Source organism: Gymnoscopelus microlampas (genome assembly GCF_963454915.1).
Source record: "Gymnoscopelus microlampas genome assembly, chromosome: 23".
In the NCBI taxonomy this organism is placed as follows: domain Eukaryota; kingdom Metazoa; phylum Chordata; class Actinopteri; order Myctophiformes; family Myctophidae; genus Gymnoscopelus; species Gymnoscopelus microlampas.
The window spans coordinates 1,132,533-1,153,406 of record NC_139960.1 but is presented as its reverse complement, the minus strand read 5'-3'; the positions used below and the strand labels follow the sequence as shown (position 1 = coordinate 1,153,406).

Sequence of the window (20,874 nt, the reverse complement as noted above, 5' to 3'; positions counted from 1 at the left end):
AACATTATAACATGTTTAACCTGTGTGACGATGATTCTGTGTTCTCTAACATTATAACATGTTTAACCTGTGTAACGATGATTCTGTGTTCTCTAACATTATAACATGTTTAACCTGTGTAACGATGATTCTGTGTTCTCTAACATTATAACATGTTTAACCTGTGTAACGATGATTCTGTGTTCTCTAACATTTCAGCTAACACCCCTGATGTCATTGTTGTTAATGAAAACCATAGGGAGGTGTTCATTCTCGAGGTCGGCTGTACTTTTGATTACAGCTTAGAAGAAGCCTTCCTAACCAAAGTCAGGGGTTGACACTAACGCCTGCCCGCCTGCCCGGGGCAGGTAAATAAAACTTGCGGGCAGGTGGAGTTTGCTTTCAGCCTGCCCTACCGGGCAGGTGCGCATTTGAGTGGCAGTGGGGACGCAACCATCTTTAGTTCGCTATAAACAAAACACGAGATATCTGTCTAAACACATGAACGTGGCCAGAGCACTCCCCCCCCCCTTCTCTCTCTCTCCTTCCCTCCGACGCACACACACACACACACACAGACTCTACGTGCAGTGGTTCTTATGAGTAGAGCCCAACTGATACATCGGTCATTATTTCACCGATGTGGCAATGTGGCCCTATGTTTTTTTATCATCGTTAATTTCCCCTACACTACTAGAACTAACCAGTAGAGGTATAACACAAGTGAACTGCTTAGCAGCTGTCACATTCATTGTCAATGGCAGTGCCAGTGCATCTGTGCAGATCAAACCGTAGGCTAAACAACCCAACGTTTTATCAACAGCCGCATATAGATTAATAAATGTGACGAAATACAGTAAAATCCCAAACTAATGAGAGATCCAGCCAGCAACAGAAGTTTATGCTATCATTCAAATAATAGAGAAGCTGTGACCTCACGCTCTGACGGACAAGAAATAAATATAATTATTTTGCAAAAAACATCCATGTTCCATTCCTTTTTTAAACAATGATCCAAATGGTTTTTTTTCAGCAGCTAGAATCATGACAGTTTGACATTGTTTGAGCAGTTTTTGGTACGCAAAACTAGTCGCAAGCTCCTCTTAAGTTAATTGTGTGCAGCTGCTGTGTTGCTGTGCACTGTGCGCAGATCAAGTAGAAAATGACATGTACTTGCCCGACGGGCAAGTGCCTCTGACACCTTAGTGTCAACCCCTGCAAAGTGCTAAAATATCCTCAGCTAGAGCAGACCATCTCTCAGCTAGGCTTTTGGTTTTTATCTTTGGTAGTCTAGGACACGTGCACAAGTTAGTTGTGAGGGGCCTGCAAATGGCCGGCCTCTCCAAAAGGAGGGCTAAACAATTAGCAAGGTACTGCTCAATATCAGCTCTTATAGGAAGCCGCTCAATGTGGAGGAGGCGTTGCTTCCTTTACCCATGATTGTTCTCCGCCGTGTTCAACAAATATGCCATCTTATGTTTTGTATGTAACAATGCTCTGCTTTACATGCGCTTTGTAACTGACTGTTTTCCCTTTATCTGACTGCACTGGCAGTGTTTATGTGCTTTGTACATCCTGTACTTCTGTTTATGTGGACATGAATAAATATTTCAAATGTATGTGTGTGTGTGTGTGTGTGTGTGTGTGTGTGTGTGTGTGTGTCTAAGTCTAAGAGCATACATTTTTATCCAATGCTCTTTTTTTGTTTAACCTGTAACTGGACAAACGCATGAGCAGGACCATTTTGGAAGTGGCATGTACATTTGATCACAGTCTGGAAGAGGCATTCCTTACAAAGGTGCTTAAGTACCAACGTCTTAAGGATGCTATCATGCAGCTTGGTTACAGATGTAAACTGCTTGTGTTCATATTTGGAAGCCTCGGTAATGTCCATAAATCAGTTGTGAGAGGCCTGCAGAATGCAGGAATGCCCAAGCCAAAAGCTAAGGCATTGGCAAAATTCTGTTCAATGTCTGTGATAATTGGCAGTCGCCATATATGGAGGAGGCGATGCTTCCTGTACCCGTGATCTGTATTCTGAAATACTTGTCGTTGAGCTTTTTCCAAGTTTGTCCATCTACTATTGTTTGTGTTCAAGAATTTATTGTTAAAATGTGAACGCAAATAAAGATGTTAAATGTGTGTGTGTGTGTGTGTGTGTGTGTGTGTGTGTGTGTGTGTGTGTGTGTGTGTGTGTGTGTGTGTGTGTGTGTGTGTGTTTCACCATGACATACATTCGCACGCTACATACGAATGCGCAGTCTCATTGAAACACACTGACCAGACCTCCCGCTGTGTCCAGTATTGGCCAGAAACAGTCGCGCTCACAAACCTCCGTGCACACATAAAGAGCGGGAGCAACACTTTTTATTTGGCGGAATCCCAGTACATGCTTGGCCTGAGTCGTACCTGCAGCTGCATATGCTGGCTCCTGTAGTTCCTCTCAAACATGACACAGCGCTGGCCTTTGCTCTTGTAGAAGGTCTTCAGAGCGCTCTTGTAGCGCTCCATCTCCTCCACCACCTCACAGCTCATCTCCACCACGGCCTGGTAGTGACCGATGGGCAGGATGAGCACATGCTGCGGGGTCAGGCCTCCTTTAGCCAGGGCCACGTAACACTACACACACACACACACACACACACACACATTAAGTACAGGATGGGTCAGGCCACACAGATTGAGAGAGTGTGTGTGTGTGTGTGTGTGTGTGTGTGTGTGTGTGTGTGTGTGTGTGTGTGTGTGTGTGTGTGTGTAACCTACATGCGTTCCTATGCTGATGACCAAGTGCTTCTCCACCTGAGGACTGGCCAGACAGAACCAGCATGGACCAGTAGGCTGGGCTAGAGAGAGAGAGAGAGAGAGAGAGAGAGAGAGAGAGAGAGAGAGAGAGAGAGAGAGAGAGAGAGAGAGAGAGAGAGAGAGAGAGAGAGAGAGAGAGAGAGAGAGACAGAGACAGAGACAGAGACAGAGAGAGAGAGAGAAGCCATAGACTCTTTTTTATTTTTTATTATCCTATTTAGTTTGATCTGTACTTTCATGTGCTTTTTTTCTGCAAACTTAAATAAAGTATTCAATCAATCAATCAATCAATCAATCAAAAAGGTTTGTCTCGTTCCTAAGACAATAACATGATGACCGGCAGAGGTTCCGGTAGGAGACACAAAGAGTCTCCTTTGTGTCTCCTACCGGAACCATCAAATAATTGTCTTAGGAATGAGACAAAAACTATAAAAAAAAACATGAATTCAAGTCTCCACTGATACATAGAAAAAAAAGTATTTTTTTCTGTGAACTGTCCCTTTAACGTTGTCATTTTATCAACTGGCCCCTGGCCATGTTTGTAACGTGGCCCCCAGGTTCAGCTATTTAAATTTGAGTATCCCTGCTCTACGTCCTCCTGGTGGGGGCTCCTCACTGCTCTACGTCCTCCTGGTGGGGGCTCCTCACTGCTCTACGTCCTCCTGGTGGGGGCTCCTCACTGGCAGGTGAGTCAGTAGGATACGTAGATCTCCAGAGAAATGCGATTATGCGATCGCATAATTTACCGCATAATCAGAAAAATTGTGCATAATTATGCGGGGGTAACGTTTTTTTTCCAAAAGGCTGCATCGCATAATATGCGCTTCGCATCGCACATTTCCGCATATTTCGCAACTTTTTGCATATTTGAATATTTGCATATTGCCGCATATTTCACAGCTTACGCAGATTTCGCAACTTCCCGCAATTTCACCGAATAAAATTGCAAAAGAATCCGCATATTTCATCGCATAATCAAGGATTTCTGCCCGCGTTTTTCTGGAGGGTCTAGATATGACAGTAACAAGACAGACATGTGTGAGGGGAGGAGTTAATTGGCATAACGACTAAATTGGGGAGAAAAAGGGGTAAAAAAATAATTGGTGGTGCAGTCGGTAGCGCTGTCGCCTCACAGCTAGAAGGTCCTGGGTTCGATTCCCGCAGGGGACGCTGTGGGCGCTGGGGGCGTGTTCTCTCCTCCGCGTCATCAGTGCCCATACCCTATAGGTGGGGTTGGTGAAAGGGCCTTTCTGTGTGGAGTTTGCATGTTCTCCCCGTGTCTCCTAGGGTAGTTAATACCCTCACAAAAACATGTAGTAATCCTGGTCACTAAACTCCTCAACATGACAGCCGGGGCGCCTGATGGAGGGGAAAGGAACTGGTTGGAATAACGTGTTCCTTCCACGCGCTACGTCCAACCAGGGAAACTCTCCCCTGTCAGGTGACAAGAAGGTCAGTTGGCTCTCATGCATTGAAGGAGGCATGAGCTCGGCCCTGGCCTCCCTAGGTTGGCAGAGGGAGTGTAGTGCCCAGGATTACATAGACAATTGGCACTGGGTGTAAAAAATGGGGTTACAAAATCGTGGGATAAAAATGTAGATAAAAAAAATAATAGTAATTGGCTACTCCAAAAAAAAAGAAGAACAAAAAAAGAATAAGATCAGTATGAATGAAGCAGAGTAACTCACGGGGTCGGCGTGGCTGCTTGTGTTGTCTCTCTCCGTCAAACTGTCCCTGGCCGCGTCTGTCCCCGTCAAACTGCTGTCCCTGCTGCTGATGTCTGTCTCCGTCCGAGGGTCTCTTCCGGCCACGCCCCCCCGGACCCCCGCCCTGCTTCTTGCCCAGGTCAAAGAAGAACTGAGAGGCTGGCTGAGGGACAGAGGTGGGAAAAAAAAGTATTAAAATGTTTTACTTAAGTAAAAGTATCAATACGGCAATGTAGAAAAACTCTGTTACAGGTAAAAGTCTGGTATTAAGAATTTACTTGAGTAAAAGTATAAACGTATTGGTAAAATTTGGTATCAAAATGTACTTAAAGTACCAAAAGTAAAAGTACTCATTGTGCAGAATGTCCCATTTCAGGTTTTCAAAATGTATGAAAGATCTTTTGAAAATAGCATCTGCTATTCTCACTGATCTGTGTGTCATCAGTCACACAGTCACACTCTGTCAATCAGTGAGCTCACAATGCGTTGCGGTGCTGCAGTTATCCGATAGATCAGCCTATTCTTCGTACCATGGTGTTGCGTGTTGAAAATATCAGACATACAAGCTCACAACACGTCACAACGCACCGCGTTGTGAGCTTGTATGTCTGCTATTTTCGATACGCAACAACACCGCCATACGGCGAAGCACAAATGAAGCTTTACACAGCTGTGCTGCATCTCCTCCTAATCAGCGCTGCATACGGGCGGTTCGCTCGGGTGTAAATGATAAACAGAACCGGGGGTCCCGAAGTGATAGAATATGAACCAAGCCGGACCCACTTGACGATAATAAAACCCGTCAAAACCAGAACTCGTATGGGTCGTGGATATTATACAAGCAAGTCTGCAATGGATAAAGTGTTAGTGGAGAAAGTTGGTGACACACACACACATTTCAGGCAACTAAGGCAAGTAATCAACCTCCCTTGTGCCATCATTCATGTATAACATTAACAAAACTAAACACAAGCTGTAGGTTTTGCATATTAAGTTTGAATGAGATGTAAAGGCCACAACATATATTAATTTGTTTATACTGATGTGCGATGTAGGCTACGGTGTCGCGCAGCAGTTCACTCATCATGATTATCTATTTTTTTTCCACCACAGGTAGCGGGGTGGGTGGAGTGGTTGATTTATACATCGTTTTTGAGGCGGGTTGGGTTCCGCGGCGGGGCGGGGCGGGTCATGAAAAAACCCGACCCACGCATCACTACAGGCTAGGATTTTCGGGCCTAAAAACATGGCAATTGTTCGGGGCGGGCCGAGTCTCGGGGCGGCCCAGTAGGGCCCAGTTAGGACCGGGCCTTAATTTTCAGGCCCCGTTGAGAAGTGCCAGCTGACCTGTGTGGTTCACTGTATGCACGAGGCAGCGTGAGCTGCGCTGTGATTGGTCTACTTTTGCAGGGACATAGATACAGTAGACAGACCCCCCCCCCTCACGCTGGTGTCCATACCTCGTCCTCTGCAGACAGATCAAAGGCGTCTTTGCGTTGCTCTCCCTTGTCTTTCCCGCTGCGTCTGTACGGGTTCTCTGTGACGTCCTGAGGCTGTTTGACCAGATCTGATGATTCCATGTGCTTCATGGGAACCATGCTGAACGCATACAGGTACTAGAGGAACACCACAATATATTATATAATACACACACACACACACACACACAGGAACCATGCTGAACGCATACAGGTACTAGAGGAACAACACAATATATTATATAATACACACACACACACACACACACACACACACACACAGGAACCATGCTGAACGCATACAGGTACTGTATGAGGAATAACACAATACCAACATGAAAGAGGAAGACTATACATTAAAGATAGCGTATGTAATTAACTGAGCCGCATACACACAGCTGAACTGTGTGTATTCATGCTTACTAGTTACAATGCATACAATCTCTTTCAAAAAACATAACTATCAAACCTTCTTTTCCATATTATTCTAGACCATTTCCAGGCCTATATAGCAATCATACGGCACAATATTAAACTCTTAGGGTTAGGGTTGTATGTGCTATGCCCCAACAGTTAGGATGAAAACATGAAACATAGAATATAGAATGGTAAACCTTCATGTCTACACGTGCAGCAGTGTTGATTTTGACAGCACATTTTGATTTAGTTTTAGTCTTTTGAATAAAATTCCATTTAGTTTTAGTCATATTTTAGTCATCTGAAATGTTTTAGATTTTGTCTAGTTTTAGTCGACTAAATATCATAAGATAAATCTACAGTTGATTTAGTCGACTATAATGTATGTTGGCGGTGCCTTGATGGCGTCGTAATGGCTGATTTTACACTGTGTTGCATGCTGAAAATAGCCGATCTACAAGCTCACAATGCGTCGCAGCGCAACGCGCTGTGAGCTTGTAGATCTGCTATTTTCAGAGCGTAACACCCGAGCGCAACCAAACATAAAATGACTTGTCTTTTAGTTCTACTGGATCTCTTCTCCACTAGATCCCTCACTAACATTTTAGTCTAGTTTTTATTTGCTGACAAAATTGTCAATATATTTAGTCTTAGTTTTATTATTTTACTATTATTTTACTATCATAGCTTAGTTTTTATTTCGTTTTTATTTCGTTTTCACCAGTGAAAAAAGGCAGTCGACCAACATTTTTCGTCATAGTTTTAGTCAACGAAATCAACACTGCATACAGGTACTGGAGCAACACCACACACCAACATGGACGAGGAATACACTATAAAGATAGCGTATGGAATTAACTGAGCCGCTAATACACACAGCTGAGCTGTGTACCGTCTGTCACATAACTATCAGTGTTCCCACACATTTTTACCAATGAATTTTCAAAGCTTTTTCCATATTATTCTAGCCCATTTCCAGGCCAATATGGCAATTATACAGCACAATATTGAGGCTCTTAGGGTTGTATGTGCTATGCCCCAACGGTTAGGGTAAAAACAAGAAGCATAGAACATAGAATGGTAAACCTTTGTGTCTACACATGCAGTAGACACAGAGAATCCCATTCCATATTCCGTGCCACAGTTTTCCTACGTCACCTTTCCTAGGGCACACAGCACACCGGAGTACAAGCAGAGTTCATTTTATAGACTAAGACTAAGGGTCCTTTCAGACGGCAAGCGGCCGACGCGTCTATGTAATTAATTTCCATTGAGAGGCGGCCGATTATTTGGGACGCGCGGAGAAGTCGAGGGGCGGTGAGGCGTGCGTGCGCGGCCCCGTGAAAACCTTTGCGCTCGTTTGTGCACACGCCCGCGGGCGGCAAGAGCTGGATTGTGGTGAGATTTTTTTTTTCGCGAGCGGTAACGCGTGCGTGGATCGATTACCGTCTGTCACGACCTTATGACTAAGACTAAAGAATTTCAGATGACTAAAATAGGACTAAAACTAAATAGTGTGTTATTCAAAAGACTCAAGCAGAATTTGCTGTCAAAATGAACACTGATTACAAGGCTCATTTTATCATGTTACATATTTGCATAATGTTATACATGTTTTTATGAACCAAAAACAATACATAGCCAATAGTGATGAGCCGGTCAGGTTTTTCTTTTTTTTCTAAATTTTTATCCCACGATTTTGTAACCCCTATTTTTTTCACCCAGTGCCAATGCCTAAGCTGTAATCCTGGGCACTACCTTCCCTCTGCCAACCTATAGGGAGGCCAGGGCCGAGCTCATGCCTCCTTCAATGCATGAGAGCCAACTGACCTTCTTATCACCTGAAAGGGGAGAGTTTCCCTGGTTGGACGTAGCGCGTGGAAGGAACACGTTATTCCAACCAGTTCCTTTCCCCTCCATCAGGCGCCCCGGCTGGCCAGGGGTAGGCAGTATAGTGACCAGGATTACTGCATGTTTTTTGTGAGGGTATTAACTACCCTAGGAGACACGGGGAGAACATGCAAACTCCACACAGAAAGGCCCTTTCACCAACCCCACCTAGGGTATGGGCACTGATGACGCGGAGGAGAGAACACGCCCGCAGCGCCCACAGCGTCCCCTGCGGGAATCGAACCCAGGACCTTCTAGCTGTGAGGCGACAGCACTACCGACTGCGCCACCGTGCCCCCAGGTCAGGTTTTTCATAACCTGCCCCACACGGGAGCCCAGCCCCCCCAACCCGTCCCGCTAAAATGACTATAAATCATCGACCCAGCCAGCCCCGCAACTCGCAAAGAAAAAAAAACACACAAACAAGCAAGTCCTTTCACTTGCTTTGCGCAACAACAGAGGGAGGGAGAGAGAGAGAGAGAGAGTGTGTTTTGGTCGGGGGGTTTTCTTGCGTGGGTTGACCCGCTTCACCCGCCCGGCGATAATTGTGTCGTGATGTATAACCCGTCCGCCCGCCCCGCGGATCAACCCGCGGGACCTGCAGGCTACAGGTCGGCCCGTGCATCACTATTAACAAAGCATTTTCCATACTTTCAATTCATAGTTTTTCTCATTTCATGACCATGGGAGGAACCTGAATAATGGTTGTACATTGAGAGACACTTGGAGAGGCTGGGAGTGTGAAACAAACCCAATAATAATATAATAAATAATAAATAATATAATAAACAGAGCTTTCTGTGTGGTGGTCATGTTGACATGAAGTCATTTTCCTGAACATGATCTATCATCCAATCGGCTGCATGGAATAAGAAAGAGATAATTGGCGGGATGATCTAAACAGCCAGTCATTCATTAACATGGGAGCGGTGGTGTCCGCTCGCTTGCGCCACCCTGTGGGCTTCAAGTGTTAACGCAGTCTTTCTGAAACACACACCTTCTTCTTGGCCGGGTTGTTGACCGTTGCCAGGGCGATGAAGCGGCTAACGTGCTGAGCGTTCTCCTGGAGGACCATGTGGTTTCTGAGGGCAGAGACGCGCGCACGCACACACACACACACACACACACACACACACACACACAGGTTATTGCTTTGCCACAAATCTGATTCTAACTCAGGTCATAAAAAGCAATCTTTTTCTGAATGAGGTTTGGGTGGAACAAATATGGCTGCCAATTAAAGCATCGTAAGGTAGGCTACTGTATTTTCACCTAATGTTTGAATTACGCTCTCTCTCTCTCTCTCCCTCTTTGCTTTTCTTTTTTGCTTTATTGTTGAATTAGTTGTAACTGTAATTGTATTGTTGCTCTGTAAAGCACTTTGAGCTGCATGTCATGTCATGAAAGATGCTATACAAATAACATTTATTATTATTATTATTACTTACATGTTGCTGCGCCGTGCTTTGGAATAAAGGTAGCTCCTATTGCTTAACAAACATCCAGCCTTCATTTTCTACAGTTAACACTAGCGTTCCTAAAATAATTCACACTTATCATACCGTGGATCCTCACGTACTGCTCAAGGTCCTTTCTAAAGCTGTTTTTTGCCAAAATGTGCTTGGTTGGTTCAAAAACTATTTAGTTGGCCGCACACAGTGTGTCAAATTTGGTGATACCATTTCTGATTCCATCACCCTTGAGAAAGGAGTCCCCCAAGGTTCCATTCTTGGTCCATTGCTTTTTCTCTTGTATGTCAATCATATTTGTAGTCAATCTAAGCATTGTAAGTATCATATGTATGCCGATGATACAATTCTGTACTCTTGTGCTCCTTCTTTTGATGTAGCAGTTTCAAACTTGGCCTCAGATTTTGTCTCATTGCAGCATGAATTGGTAAATAGCAAATTGCTATTAAACGGCCAAAAAACCAAGGCCATGCTATTTACTCCAAATAGAGCTGACATTATCCCCCCAAATATCACCACCTTGGAAGGAGTAACCATCGAATGGGTGGTGCTTTACAAATATCTGGGAATTTGGTTGGATAACAAGTTAAACTTCAATCATCACATTGAAGCGTTGATTAAGAAGTTAAAATTCACAGTAAGCTTCTTTTATAGAATGAAGTCCTGTTTTTCTTTTGCTTCAAGGAAAAGGCTGGTCACTGGCCTGTTTATGTCGCAACTCGACTATGGCGACATTGTGTATCGATTCGCCTGTCCCTCAATATTGGGTAGACTTGATCCCCTTTATCATGCTGCGTTGAGGTTCATTACCAGCTCCACCTATAGGACACATCATTGTATTCTGTATTCCCTAGTAGGGTGGTCCTCCTTAGCATCTCGCAGGTTGCTACATTGGTACACTTTTATATATAAAGCCATTCTTGGAAATTCCCCCTCGTACATTTGTTCAAAATTTAATCTTGTCCAAAATTCGCTTAACCTCAGATCGAATGCCTGGATGCGCTATGTCGTACCCACTACTAAATCTGAGGCAGGGAAAAAAAACCTTGCGTTTTTTGGGCCTTGGTCATGGAACGATCTACAGACCAGATTAAAATTGGCTTCATTGATCCCTCTAGTGTCTTTTAAGAGGATTGCCATGGGCACATTCTCCAACCATTGCTCCTGCTTTGACAAGTAGCAATTGCTGTGATCTTAGTCTTATATTAGTTTATTAGTTTTATGATGTATTGTTGTTATTAGTATTTTAAATAGTCTGTATTGGTGCTATTGGTAGTAGGTCTTTGGTATTACGGATGTCATGTTTGTCTTTGTTTTGTTATGTCCTGTATTGTCGTTACTGGCAGAGCTGTGTAACATTTTATTTGCCTCTTCTCTTGGCCAGGGCACACTTGTAAAAGAGACACTAGTCTCAATGTGATTTCTCTGGTGAAATAAAGGTTAAATAAAAATAAAAAATGTACCTGTATGGCAGTCTCTCGTAGTGAGCGCCCTCTAGCGCAGCGAAGTGGTAGCGCGGCTTCAGCTTGTCAGCCAGCTGGGCGATGGAGCCGGTTCCACAGAACTTGGTGTTCACCTCCTGAAACACAAAACACACACATATACAAGTTCAGACTGACATTGATGTTCCTTTAGGAAAACATGGGGTCCCAGACTACGAGGGCGCTCCGGGGGTCCCCAGATAAATTACTGATAGGAACAGGAACAAAATGTATGGACCCTTATGGGTCTGTAACTCTCTGAGAGAGGGTGCAAAACATTTGGTTCCATTTGTACCCTCTCTCAGGGTTAAATTAAAGGGCAAGACCACTTTGGTTGAGGTTTGGGTTAATTGCTCCATTGATTAGAAATTGATCATTCAAAATATGCTCCTCATTGACTTACATTGTACGGTGAAACAGATCTCAAAGTCACTCTTTTAGCACGTAAACAAACACAAACAAAGTTGATTCAGACAATATAGCGTACAATGTAAAGTCAATATAAAGTCAATGAGGAGCATGTTTAGAATGATCAATTTCTAATCAAAGCTCTAAAATATCAGAGTACTTCTTCCACCCACTGTGTTAATATTTAATAGTTATAGAGTACAGAAGTCCTGAAGTCACTCGTTCATCCCCTGGTTCGTAAAGTCATGTCTCTATGGAGAATAACATTGGGTCATCTTAGAATCGTCTCATATAAGAATTGTGGTCCAAAAATAAACAAACTGTCTAGGCGATATTGTCAGGGAGGCTCTGTATCGTCTATATATTTATATATATATATATATATATATATATATATATATATATATATATATATATATATATACACACACACACACACACACACAACCCAGGTAGGATATATATAGTCAGGGAGGAGGTTCTGTATCGTTTCTGATAGTCAGTCACTCATATTTGATACAGTCTGTTTCTGGTGAAAATGTAACTAATTCGGCGAAAGTATCATTATGGTTTTCTCACCGTCAGTTGATGCTTCACATCCATAAGAGTCAAACCGCCGGGATCATTTGTTTATTTTTGGAACACAGTTCTTATTTGACGCGATATTAAACACGTCTATGGGGATTCAGAACGGGAGAATATGTATGTATATGTACCGGGGTGTTCCCGTAGAATACAAGAAGACTCACCTCAAGACAAACTCACCTCAACTGAAAAAGGAATACTCACCTCGGGGGTAGGAACAGTCACCCCGGGGGGTGGGTAAACTCACCTCAGGACCTGAGAACACTCACCTCGGAACACTCACCTCAGGGGTAGGAATACTCCCCCCGGGGGTAGGAAAACTCACCCAGAAAAACTCAATGGTGTAATGCCACGGTTCTCAAAGTGGGGTCCACGGACACACACACACACAAAGAGTAAGGCATCAAAATGTACCAAAAGTAATATTTCTAAAAACTAAAGTTCTCAAACAATGCATGTGTGCAATGCAATGTTCTATACTGTTATCATTTATACCAGCAAAGTAGTAGGTAACTAAATATCCTAGGTAAAAATAGGGAAAAGTGTTTAATGCATGTTTTACAATAGTGAAATGTATATCTAATAGTAACTAAAGTTCAATAATGCTTACTATAGTGAAATGTATATCTAATAGTAACTAAAGTTCAATAATGCTTACAATAGTGAAATGTATATCTAATAGTAACTAAAGTAACTAAAGTTCAATAATGCTTAGCTAAATGTAATTTAACAACATAAATTGACATTGGAATGTTCATTTCTCTGGGTTCCTACCTTTGTTTGTTTGTTTGTTTGATGGGGGCACAGGAGTGAAGGGGAGGAGGGGGGTTGACCACTTAACACTAATATCCCACTTAATGATTCATTGTTTGATATCTAATAGGTGGATGGGGCAAGGTGTGGAGCTGGATACACATAGCAAATGACCATGCTATTTGCTATTTGCATTCCTTGTTCACTTTTTTGATGAAATCTACCTTCTTTTCTGATGAAATCTACCTTGTATTTAAAGCACTTTAATTAGCTAAATGTAATTAAACATCATTATGAAAGCATTCTGTGAAAATGGAAAGCTCACATTATGAAAGCATTCTGTGAAAATGGAAAGCTCACAAGCCGGTAGATCTACCTTTTTACCTTTTCTGATGAAATCTACCTTGTATTTAAAGCACTATTTAAAGAACTTTATTAATTCTATACCTTCAAAGAAAGAATTTAATCCAGATATGGAGTAATCCAGATATGGATTAAACATCATAGCTCACAAGCCGGTAGATCTACCTTTTTACCCTTTTTTAAACATTGGGGTGAGTATTCCTACCTCTGAGGTGAGTCTTCCGAGGTGAGTGTTCTCAGGTCATGGGGTGAGTGTTCCTACCCCCCGAAAATCTTGGGGGTGAGTATTCCTACCTCTGAGGTGAGTCTTCCGAGGTGAGTATTCCTACCTCTGAGGTGAGTTGGTTTTGAGGTGAGTCTTCTTGATACCTTCCCGTATTCCACACCCCTCTCATTAATATGTAAATATGTACCGGGGTGTTCCCGTATTCCACACCCCTCTCATTAATATGTAAATATGTACCGGGGTGTTCCCGTACTGCCACACCCCTCTCATTAATATGTAAATATGTACCGGGGTGTTCCCGTATTGCCACACCCCTCTCATTAATATGTAAATATGTACCGGGGTGTTCCCGTATTGCCACACCCCTCTCATTAATATGTAAATATGTACCGGGGTGTTCCCGTACTGCCACACCCCTCGGGGCCACTGGGAGCTCAGCAGGATGTCCACGCCTCTGAACTTGGAGTTGATCAGCGGGGTCACCAGAGAGGTCAGGTCCTTGGGGGTGAAGCAGTGGGCGGGGGCGGGCTCCTGGAGGGCCTCCCGCCCGCTGACGTAGGCTATCTGAAGCCCCGAGGCCCCGCTGAACACCCCTCTGCGACCTGACACGCACGCACGCACGCACGCACGCACGCACACACACACACACACACACACACACACACACACACACACACACACACACACACACACACACACACACACACACACACACACACACACACACACACACACACACACACACACACACACACACACAGTAACGTACCCAGGTAGGTGATGTTGTCATAGAAACCTACAGGTAGGTGTTGTTGTCATAGTAACGTACCCAGGTAGGTGATGTTGTCAGCCAGCTCACAGCCATCAGCACTGGGGAAATACTTCAGCGTCTCCTGGCTGGCTGCTCCCAGGATGTAGGTGTGGATGGGAGCTGAGGTTCATGTAGAAACACACATCATTAATAACAGGATGTAGGTGTGGATGGGTGCTGAGGTTCATGGAGAAACACACATTATTAATAACAGGATGTAGGTGTGGATGGGTGCTGAGGTTCATGTAGAAACACACATTATTAATAACAGGATGTAGGTGTGGATGGGTGCTGAGGTTCATGGAGAAACACACATTATTAATAACAGGATGTAGGTGTGGATGGGTGCTGAGGTTCATGTAGAAACACACATTATTAATAACAGGATGTAGGTGTGGATGGGTGCTGAGGTTCATGGAGAAACACACATTATTAATAACAGGATGTAGGTGTGGATGGGTGCTGAGGTTCATGTAGAAACACACATTATTAATAACAGGATGTAGGTGTGGATGGGTGCTGAGGTTCATGGAGAAACACACATTATTAATAACAGGATGTAGGTGTGGATGGGTGCTGAGGTTCATGGAGAAACACACATTATTAATAACAGGATGTAGGTGTGGATGGGTGCTGAGGTTCATGGAGAAACACACATTATTAATAACAGGATGTAGGTGTGGATGGGTGCTGAGGTTCATGTAGAAACACACATTATTAATAACAGGATGTAGGTGTGGATGGGTGCTGAGGTTCATGTAGAAACACACATTATTAATAACAGGATGTAGGTGTGGATGGGTGCTGAGGTTCATGGAGAAACACACATTATTAATAACAGGATGTAGGTGTGGATGGGTGCTGAGGTTCATGGAGAAACACACATTATTAATAACAGGATGTAGGTGTGGATGGGAGCTGAGGTTCAATGGAAAAAGCCTACTAGTAAATGAACTAAAGTTATTAGTAGTAGAATAACATTTGTTTTCCAGCCCAATACCGATATCCATAACTTGCGCATCAGTCGATACCGAATACTGATCTGATACTAGAGGGTCATTAAAAAAAATGATCTAGGACAGTGGTTCTAAAAGTGTGGTCCCGGGACCCTCAGTGTTCCTTAAGGGGCTTCCAAATGGACCCTTACAGGTCTGTAACTCTGAGAGTGTACACATAGAACCAAATGGACCCTTACAGAGCATTTGTACATTGCATTATTAATACTTTTATTTAGTAAAAAGATCAGTAAATCTAGAGGCCTCTTGAAGCTCTTGTAGGATATCTCATTAGACATACTGTAGTTTATTTATCTCTGTTAGAATACATTAGACATACTGTAGTTTATTTATCTCTGTTAGAATACATTAGACATACTGTAGTTTATTTATCTCTGTTAGAATACATTAGACATACTGTAGTTTATGTATCTCTGTTAGAATACATTAGACATACTGTAGTTTATGTATCTCTGTTAGAATACATTAGACATACTGTAGTTTATTTATCTCTGTTAGAATACATTAGACATACTGTAGTTTATTTATCTCTGTTAGAATACATTAGACATACTGTAGTTTATTTATCTCTGTTAGAATACCTTTCTTGGCTCCAGAATTATACTCCTTCCATTCTGCTTCAGCCTCTGGCGTCGTTCCAAAGAACTCTCCAACACACAGCAGCAGCTGCAACCATAATATATACACATGGGTTCTCAAAGTGGCGTCCGGGGACCCCCAGGGGTCCTTGGGGGAGTACCAGGGGGTCCCCAGCAAAATGAGTTAAAGCGTCACAATCATTTTAACCCGTTCATCCATATGTTATACTTTTGGCTATTTTTTAAAAATCGTGAAAATGGGTGCAAATCTTTGAATATATATATATATATATTTAAAGCAAACATTTGTAACTCAAATCTTTGCTTCTGGGGATTCTACAAATGTCTTCTAAATCCTAACTATAATCTAATGCTATAATCAGTGGTTCTCAAACTTTTTCATCTCAAGGACCCCAACAATTATATGTATTTGGCCGTGGACCCCCACCTCAAAATATATTGTTCCAGGGACCCCCAGAATATATATATATTCAAAGATGTGCTTATGGGTTAATGAAGATAAAAGAGCTGACTACTAACTAATTAGAGTGAGTCCTGTCGTCCCCAAATCCTTTATATATATAGAAGTCATAATTATCTTACATGAATATTCACGACTGTGTTTAGGTGTTTAAATAACGATGGTCTTACGTCAAACTGTCCGCTCTTCTTCTGAATGGTGCGTACTCTGTTGAACAGAGCGTTCACTCTGCCTTCTACATCACCACAGGCCAAGCTGCAACACAAGGAACACACAAAGTCATGTTACCCGTCAAACTACTTCTACATCACCACAGGCCAAGCTGCAACACAAAGCAACACACAAAGTCATGTCAAACTACTTCTACATCACCACAGGCCAAGCTGCAACACAAAGCAACACACAAAGTCATGTCAAACTACTTCTACATCACCACAGGCCAACCTGCAACACAAAGCAACACACAAAGTCATGTCAAACTACTACATCACCACAGGCCAACCTGCAACACAAGGAACACGCCAAGTCATGTTACCCGTCAAACTACTTCTACATCACCACAGGCCAACCTGCAACACAAGGAACACGCCAAGTCATGTTACCCGTCAAACTACTTCATAAACACCACTGTTCTCTGTATAGTTTCGCTTGATTGGCTACAGCCTAAGGCCAGAAGGCAACTTCACTGGTACCTTTTCCTTTTTAAATGTGTTCACTTTAACTGTCCTTCTTACTTGAAACAGTCTCTGGAATCATACACCATACCCGCTTAGACATACACAACCTCCCTATTTTAATGTTCCCAGAAGAATATTTTCTGAAGCCGGACGCAGGTCATTCCACTACAAAGCTCCATCTGACTGGAACAACCTTCCTCTTTCTCTCAGATCTGTCACCTCTCTCGGCCGCTTCAGAACGTCCTTGTATTCTCGTCTCGAATCTGCCTGTTCGTGCTTCTAACACTGCTTGTACTTACGTTTATTTCTGACTTTGATACAGGTCACTGTACTGTATTCTCCACTTCTTTGTTTAAAATGAGTTGAGGGATGGGAGTGTGGGTGTGTGAGAGGGTGAGCAAGCTATTTGTGTCTGTACATGTGTGTATTGTGTATTGTATGTAATGTTTTTTACGTATGTGTGTATAGGACTCCCTCTAAAATGAGACACTGCATCTCAGGGGGCCATCCTCTCAATACATTGTGACCAAAATCTGACCAATGACATTCCACAATCACAACACCAGAGGGAGCTCGACTAATCACGTTCAGCCAGGGGTCATCACCGCCAGGCTGGCTTGTGGCGGACATTTTTGTCAAAATTATATTTTTTTGCCATGGACATAATAACAAAATGAGCTGACAATAATGTTACTGAAAACACATAAAGAGCCACAGCCTTAAATGTATTAGTGCAGTCGTTCTCAAAGTGGGTCGACGGACCTTCCGTGAGGGGCTTCCAAATGGACCCTTTTATACAGGTCTGTAACTCTGAGAGTGTACAAATGGAACCAAATGGACCCTTACGGGTCCATTTGGTTCCATTTGTACACTCTCAGAGTTATGGGGATCCTTGCAAATAAGAAACAAGTTTGATAACCACTGTACCAGTGGACTCCTAATGTTCCATAGTGTCACAGTAAATCAGTGTCGTGTCATTAGGCCTGTCACAATTATTACATAATCGTCTAAGCGCAATTATTTGAGATATTAATCACACATATTTTTGCATGATAATCATATCATAATCGTTTACATGTTGAAACAATTTCACACATTTTCAAATGTTAAGAAAGCACAAATAGCTGATCTACAAGCTCACAACTCATCACTTTGTGACATGTTGTGAGCTTGTAGATCAGCTATTTCTACTATTTTTAAAATGATTAAATGTGTCAATAATCTCTTTGAATATTTAAGTTATGTGTCATATCATATCTGCCATTTTTTTTATTACGACGCATAAAAGGCAAATATAAATACAATTTGTATTCATATGTTCAATGACAAACACACAATTAAAGGTTAATCTCAATTATTTGAGTTACAATTAATTATTTAAAGAAAGGACCCCAAAGGAAACAAGCCATAGGCTTGTTTCGTGGGTTTAAAATCCTCTTAGCAGACCTTGTATTGAACTGTACTTTACTGTGTTTTTTTTATTTTTTATTTGGGAAACTGTTAATAAAGTGATCAATCAATCAATCAATTAAGCATTCAACAAAATGCACTGAAGGCACACACACACACACACACACACACACACACACACACACACACACACACACACACACACACACACACACACACACACACACACACACACACACACAATGGTTTCGTAGGATATTTTTCTCTAAGTTGCTATGTAACATACATTAACCACTTTAGACCTGTTTTATACATAGACTATTTGAAAATAGCAGATCTACAAGTTGTAGATCTGCTATTTTCAAACATTTTAGTCCTTTTACTTTTGGTACTTGAAGTATATTTTGATGACAATACTTTTGTACTTTTACTCAAGTAACATTTTGAACACAGACCTACTTGTATTAACAGAGTATTTCTACATTGTGGTAGGCCTATTGCTACTTTTACTTAAAGTTAAATATCTGAGTACTTCTTCCACCCACTGATTATTGTGAATGCTTGGTGATGTTCAGGAACACCTAAAGTATATTTATGTATGGTCTTACAGATCAGGACTATCGTACATCTGATCGAGTCTGACTTTTACTTGAGTCTTAGCTCCGCCCCCCCCAGTTTGCACTGGAACATCACCATTAAAGCCCGTATTTCTCCAAACATGTACAAATGTTAAATATAAGGTGCTTACCCGCTTGACACAAATGTTAAATAGGTGTCTGGTGTGTTTGTGTAATGTATTAATCCATATTATTCAATTGACAAGTGTTTTAATCCCGTCTGTGGCCGATTCTGTGGGAAGTTCCCAATGGGCGGTAGTGAGGGGGCGCATCTGGTGAAAGCCGGAATTGCACTCAATGTAAACAGGAAGTAAACGAGGGAGTTCGGCCACAGACGGGATTAAAACACTTCTTTATTGAATCATATGAACTAATACATTACATAAACACATCGTATACCTAGTTAACATTCGGGAAAAGCGGGTAAACACCTCATATTTCGCAGTTTGTACATGTTTGGAAAAATACGGGCTTTTCTGGTGACATTCCAGGACAAACTGGGGGGGTGGAGCTAAGACTCTAGTAGATATTTTTTATTTTAATCAAAATCAATTAAAAAAATACATCTACGAGTCTTGATCTAAGGCTACTTAATGTGTTTAATATGAATATGAATACTTACACTCTGAGCTGTTCTCCCATGTTGACTAAATGACTTTTAAAGGAAATAAACAACGAGTTCAATTCTCACTACATGGAGGAGTGGTGCGTCTGTCATAACGGTCCGACTGAAACTGGAACAGGGTGGAACAGCAGTATTGATGTCGGGAAAATGACATAAGTAACGATCACAATAATATAGTTGTATGATAAACTGTGTGAATATATATGTATTCATATTATTAGTATTATTATTGTGTCTCGTGCTGTCTCTTTGTTCTCCATAATGTTTTGTAAACTGGTAGAAAAATATAAGACGAGTCAAGTTTTTACACGACTGGGTTTAGAGGGTGGACGTGCTGGGTTGCCAGGTTTTTGTTTTCAAAGCAAGCTCACCCAAGAGCAGAAATAAATAAATAAATAAGAGATGCTTGATTGGAGATTTACTTGACTTTATTTTTTTATTTATTTAATTACTGAACAGAACAGAACAGAACAGAACAGAACAGAACAGAACAGAACAGAACAGAACAGAACAGAACAGAACAGAACAGAACAGAACAGAACAGAAGTTCATATTAATGAATTACACTCTTGATAATGATTTGTTAAAGAGATAAATAACAATAAGAAATCTTCCAGTGCCAAAAAATAAAAGCAGACAGAAATGTATAAATGGACTTTTTTTTAGGTAGGCCGGAAATAGCTTGTGGATCGGCTATTGCCGGCGAACGTTACCCAAAATATGGACTATATGGGATGCTGGGGTTCAAGTGGTTCATGTAAAAAAAAAAAAAAAAGGAGTACTTTATTGTTTTTAATATATTTCAATAGATTTCAATAAGTGCTAGTTACTGTAACAATATGTAACAATTCATAAGCTTAGTTCACCTACTCAACATGTGAAACACTAATGGCTCCTGAAGTGGTGATAAAGTTGAAGTTCATATTAATGAAACACAGCCTTGATTTGCTTAACGAGATAAATAACAATAAATCAAATCTTCCATCAGACACAGACTGTGTGGATCGTCTAGCTCGTTGGTTCTCAAAGTGGGGTCCGGGGACCCCCAGGGGTACTTGAGGGGGTTCCAGGGGGTACCCAGCTAAATGATGGACAGGAACCA

General features: G+C 42.0%; 1 protein-coding gene across 1 annotated transcript in view; it reads right to left on the bottom strand.

Annotated features, from left to right (window-relative positions):
* cwf19l1 (CWF19 like cell cycle control factor 1) overlaps positions 1-19,860 on the bottom strand; it is a 26,142-nt gene extending 6,282 nt beyond the window's left edge. The window contains exons 1-11 of the mRNA XM_084049925.1: positions 19,770-19,860; positions 16,614-16,698; positions 15,966-16,050; positions 14,387-14,488; positions 13,948-14,159; positions 11,205-11,320; positions 9,270-9,354; positions 5,948-6,103; positions 4,470-4,650; positions 2,743-2,822; positions 2,389-2,598 (exon numbers count right to left, since the gene is read on the bottom strand). Of these exons, the coding sequence (XP_083906051.1) occupies positions 2,389-2,598; positions 2,743-2,822; positions 4,470-4,650; positions 5,948-6,103; positions 9,270-9,354; positions 11,205-11,320; positions 13,948-14,159; positions 14,387-14,488; positions 15,966-16,050; positions 16,614-16,698; positions 19,770-19,789 (1,332 nt within the window). The 5' untranslated portion in view covers positions 19,790-19,860. The remainder of the gene's footprint in view (positions 1-2,388; positions 2,599-2,742; positions 2,823-4,469; positions 4,651-5,947; positions 6,104-9,269; positions 9,355-11,204; positions 11,321-13,947; positions 14,160-14,386; positions 14,489-15,965; positions 16,051-16,613; positions 16,699-19,769) is intronic.
* Between the last annotated feature and the right edge of the window lie 1,014 nt (positions 19,861-20,874).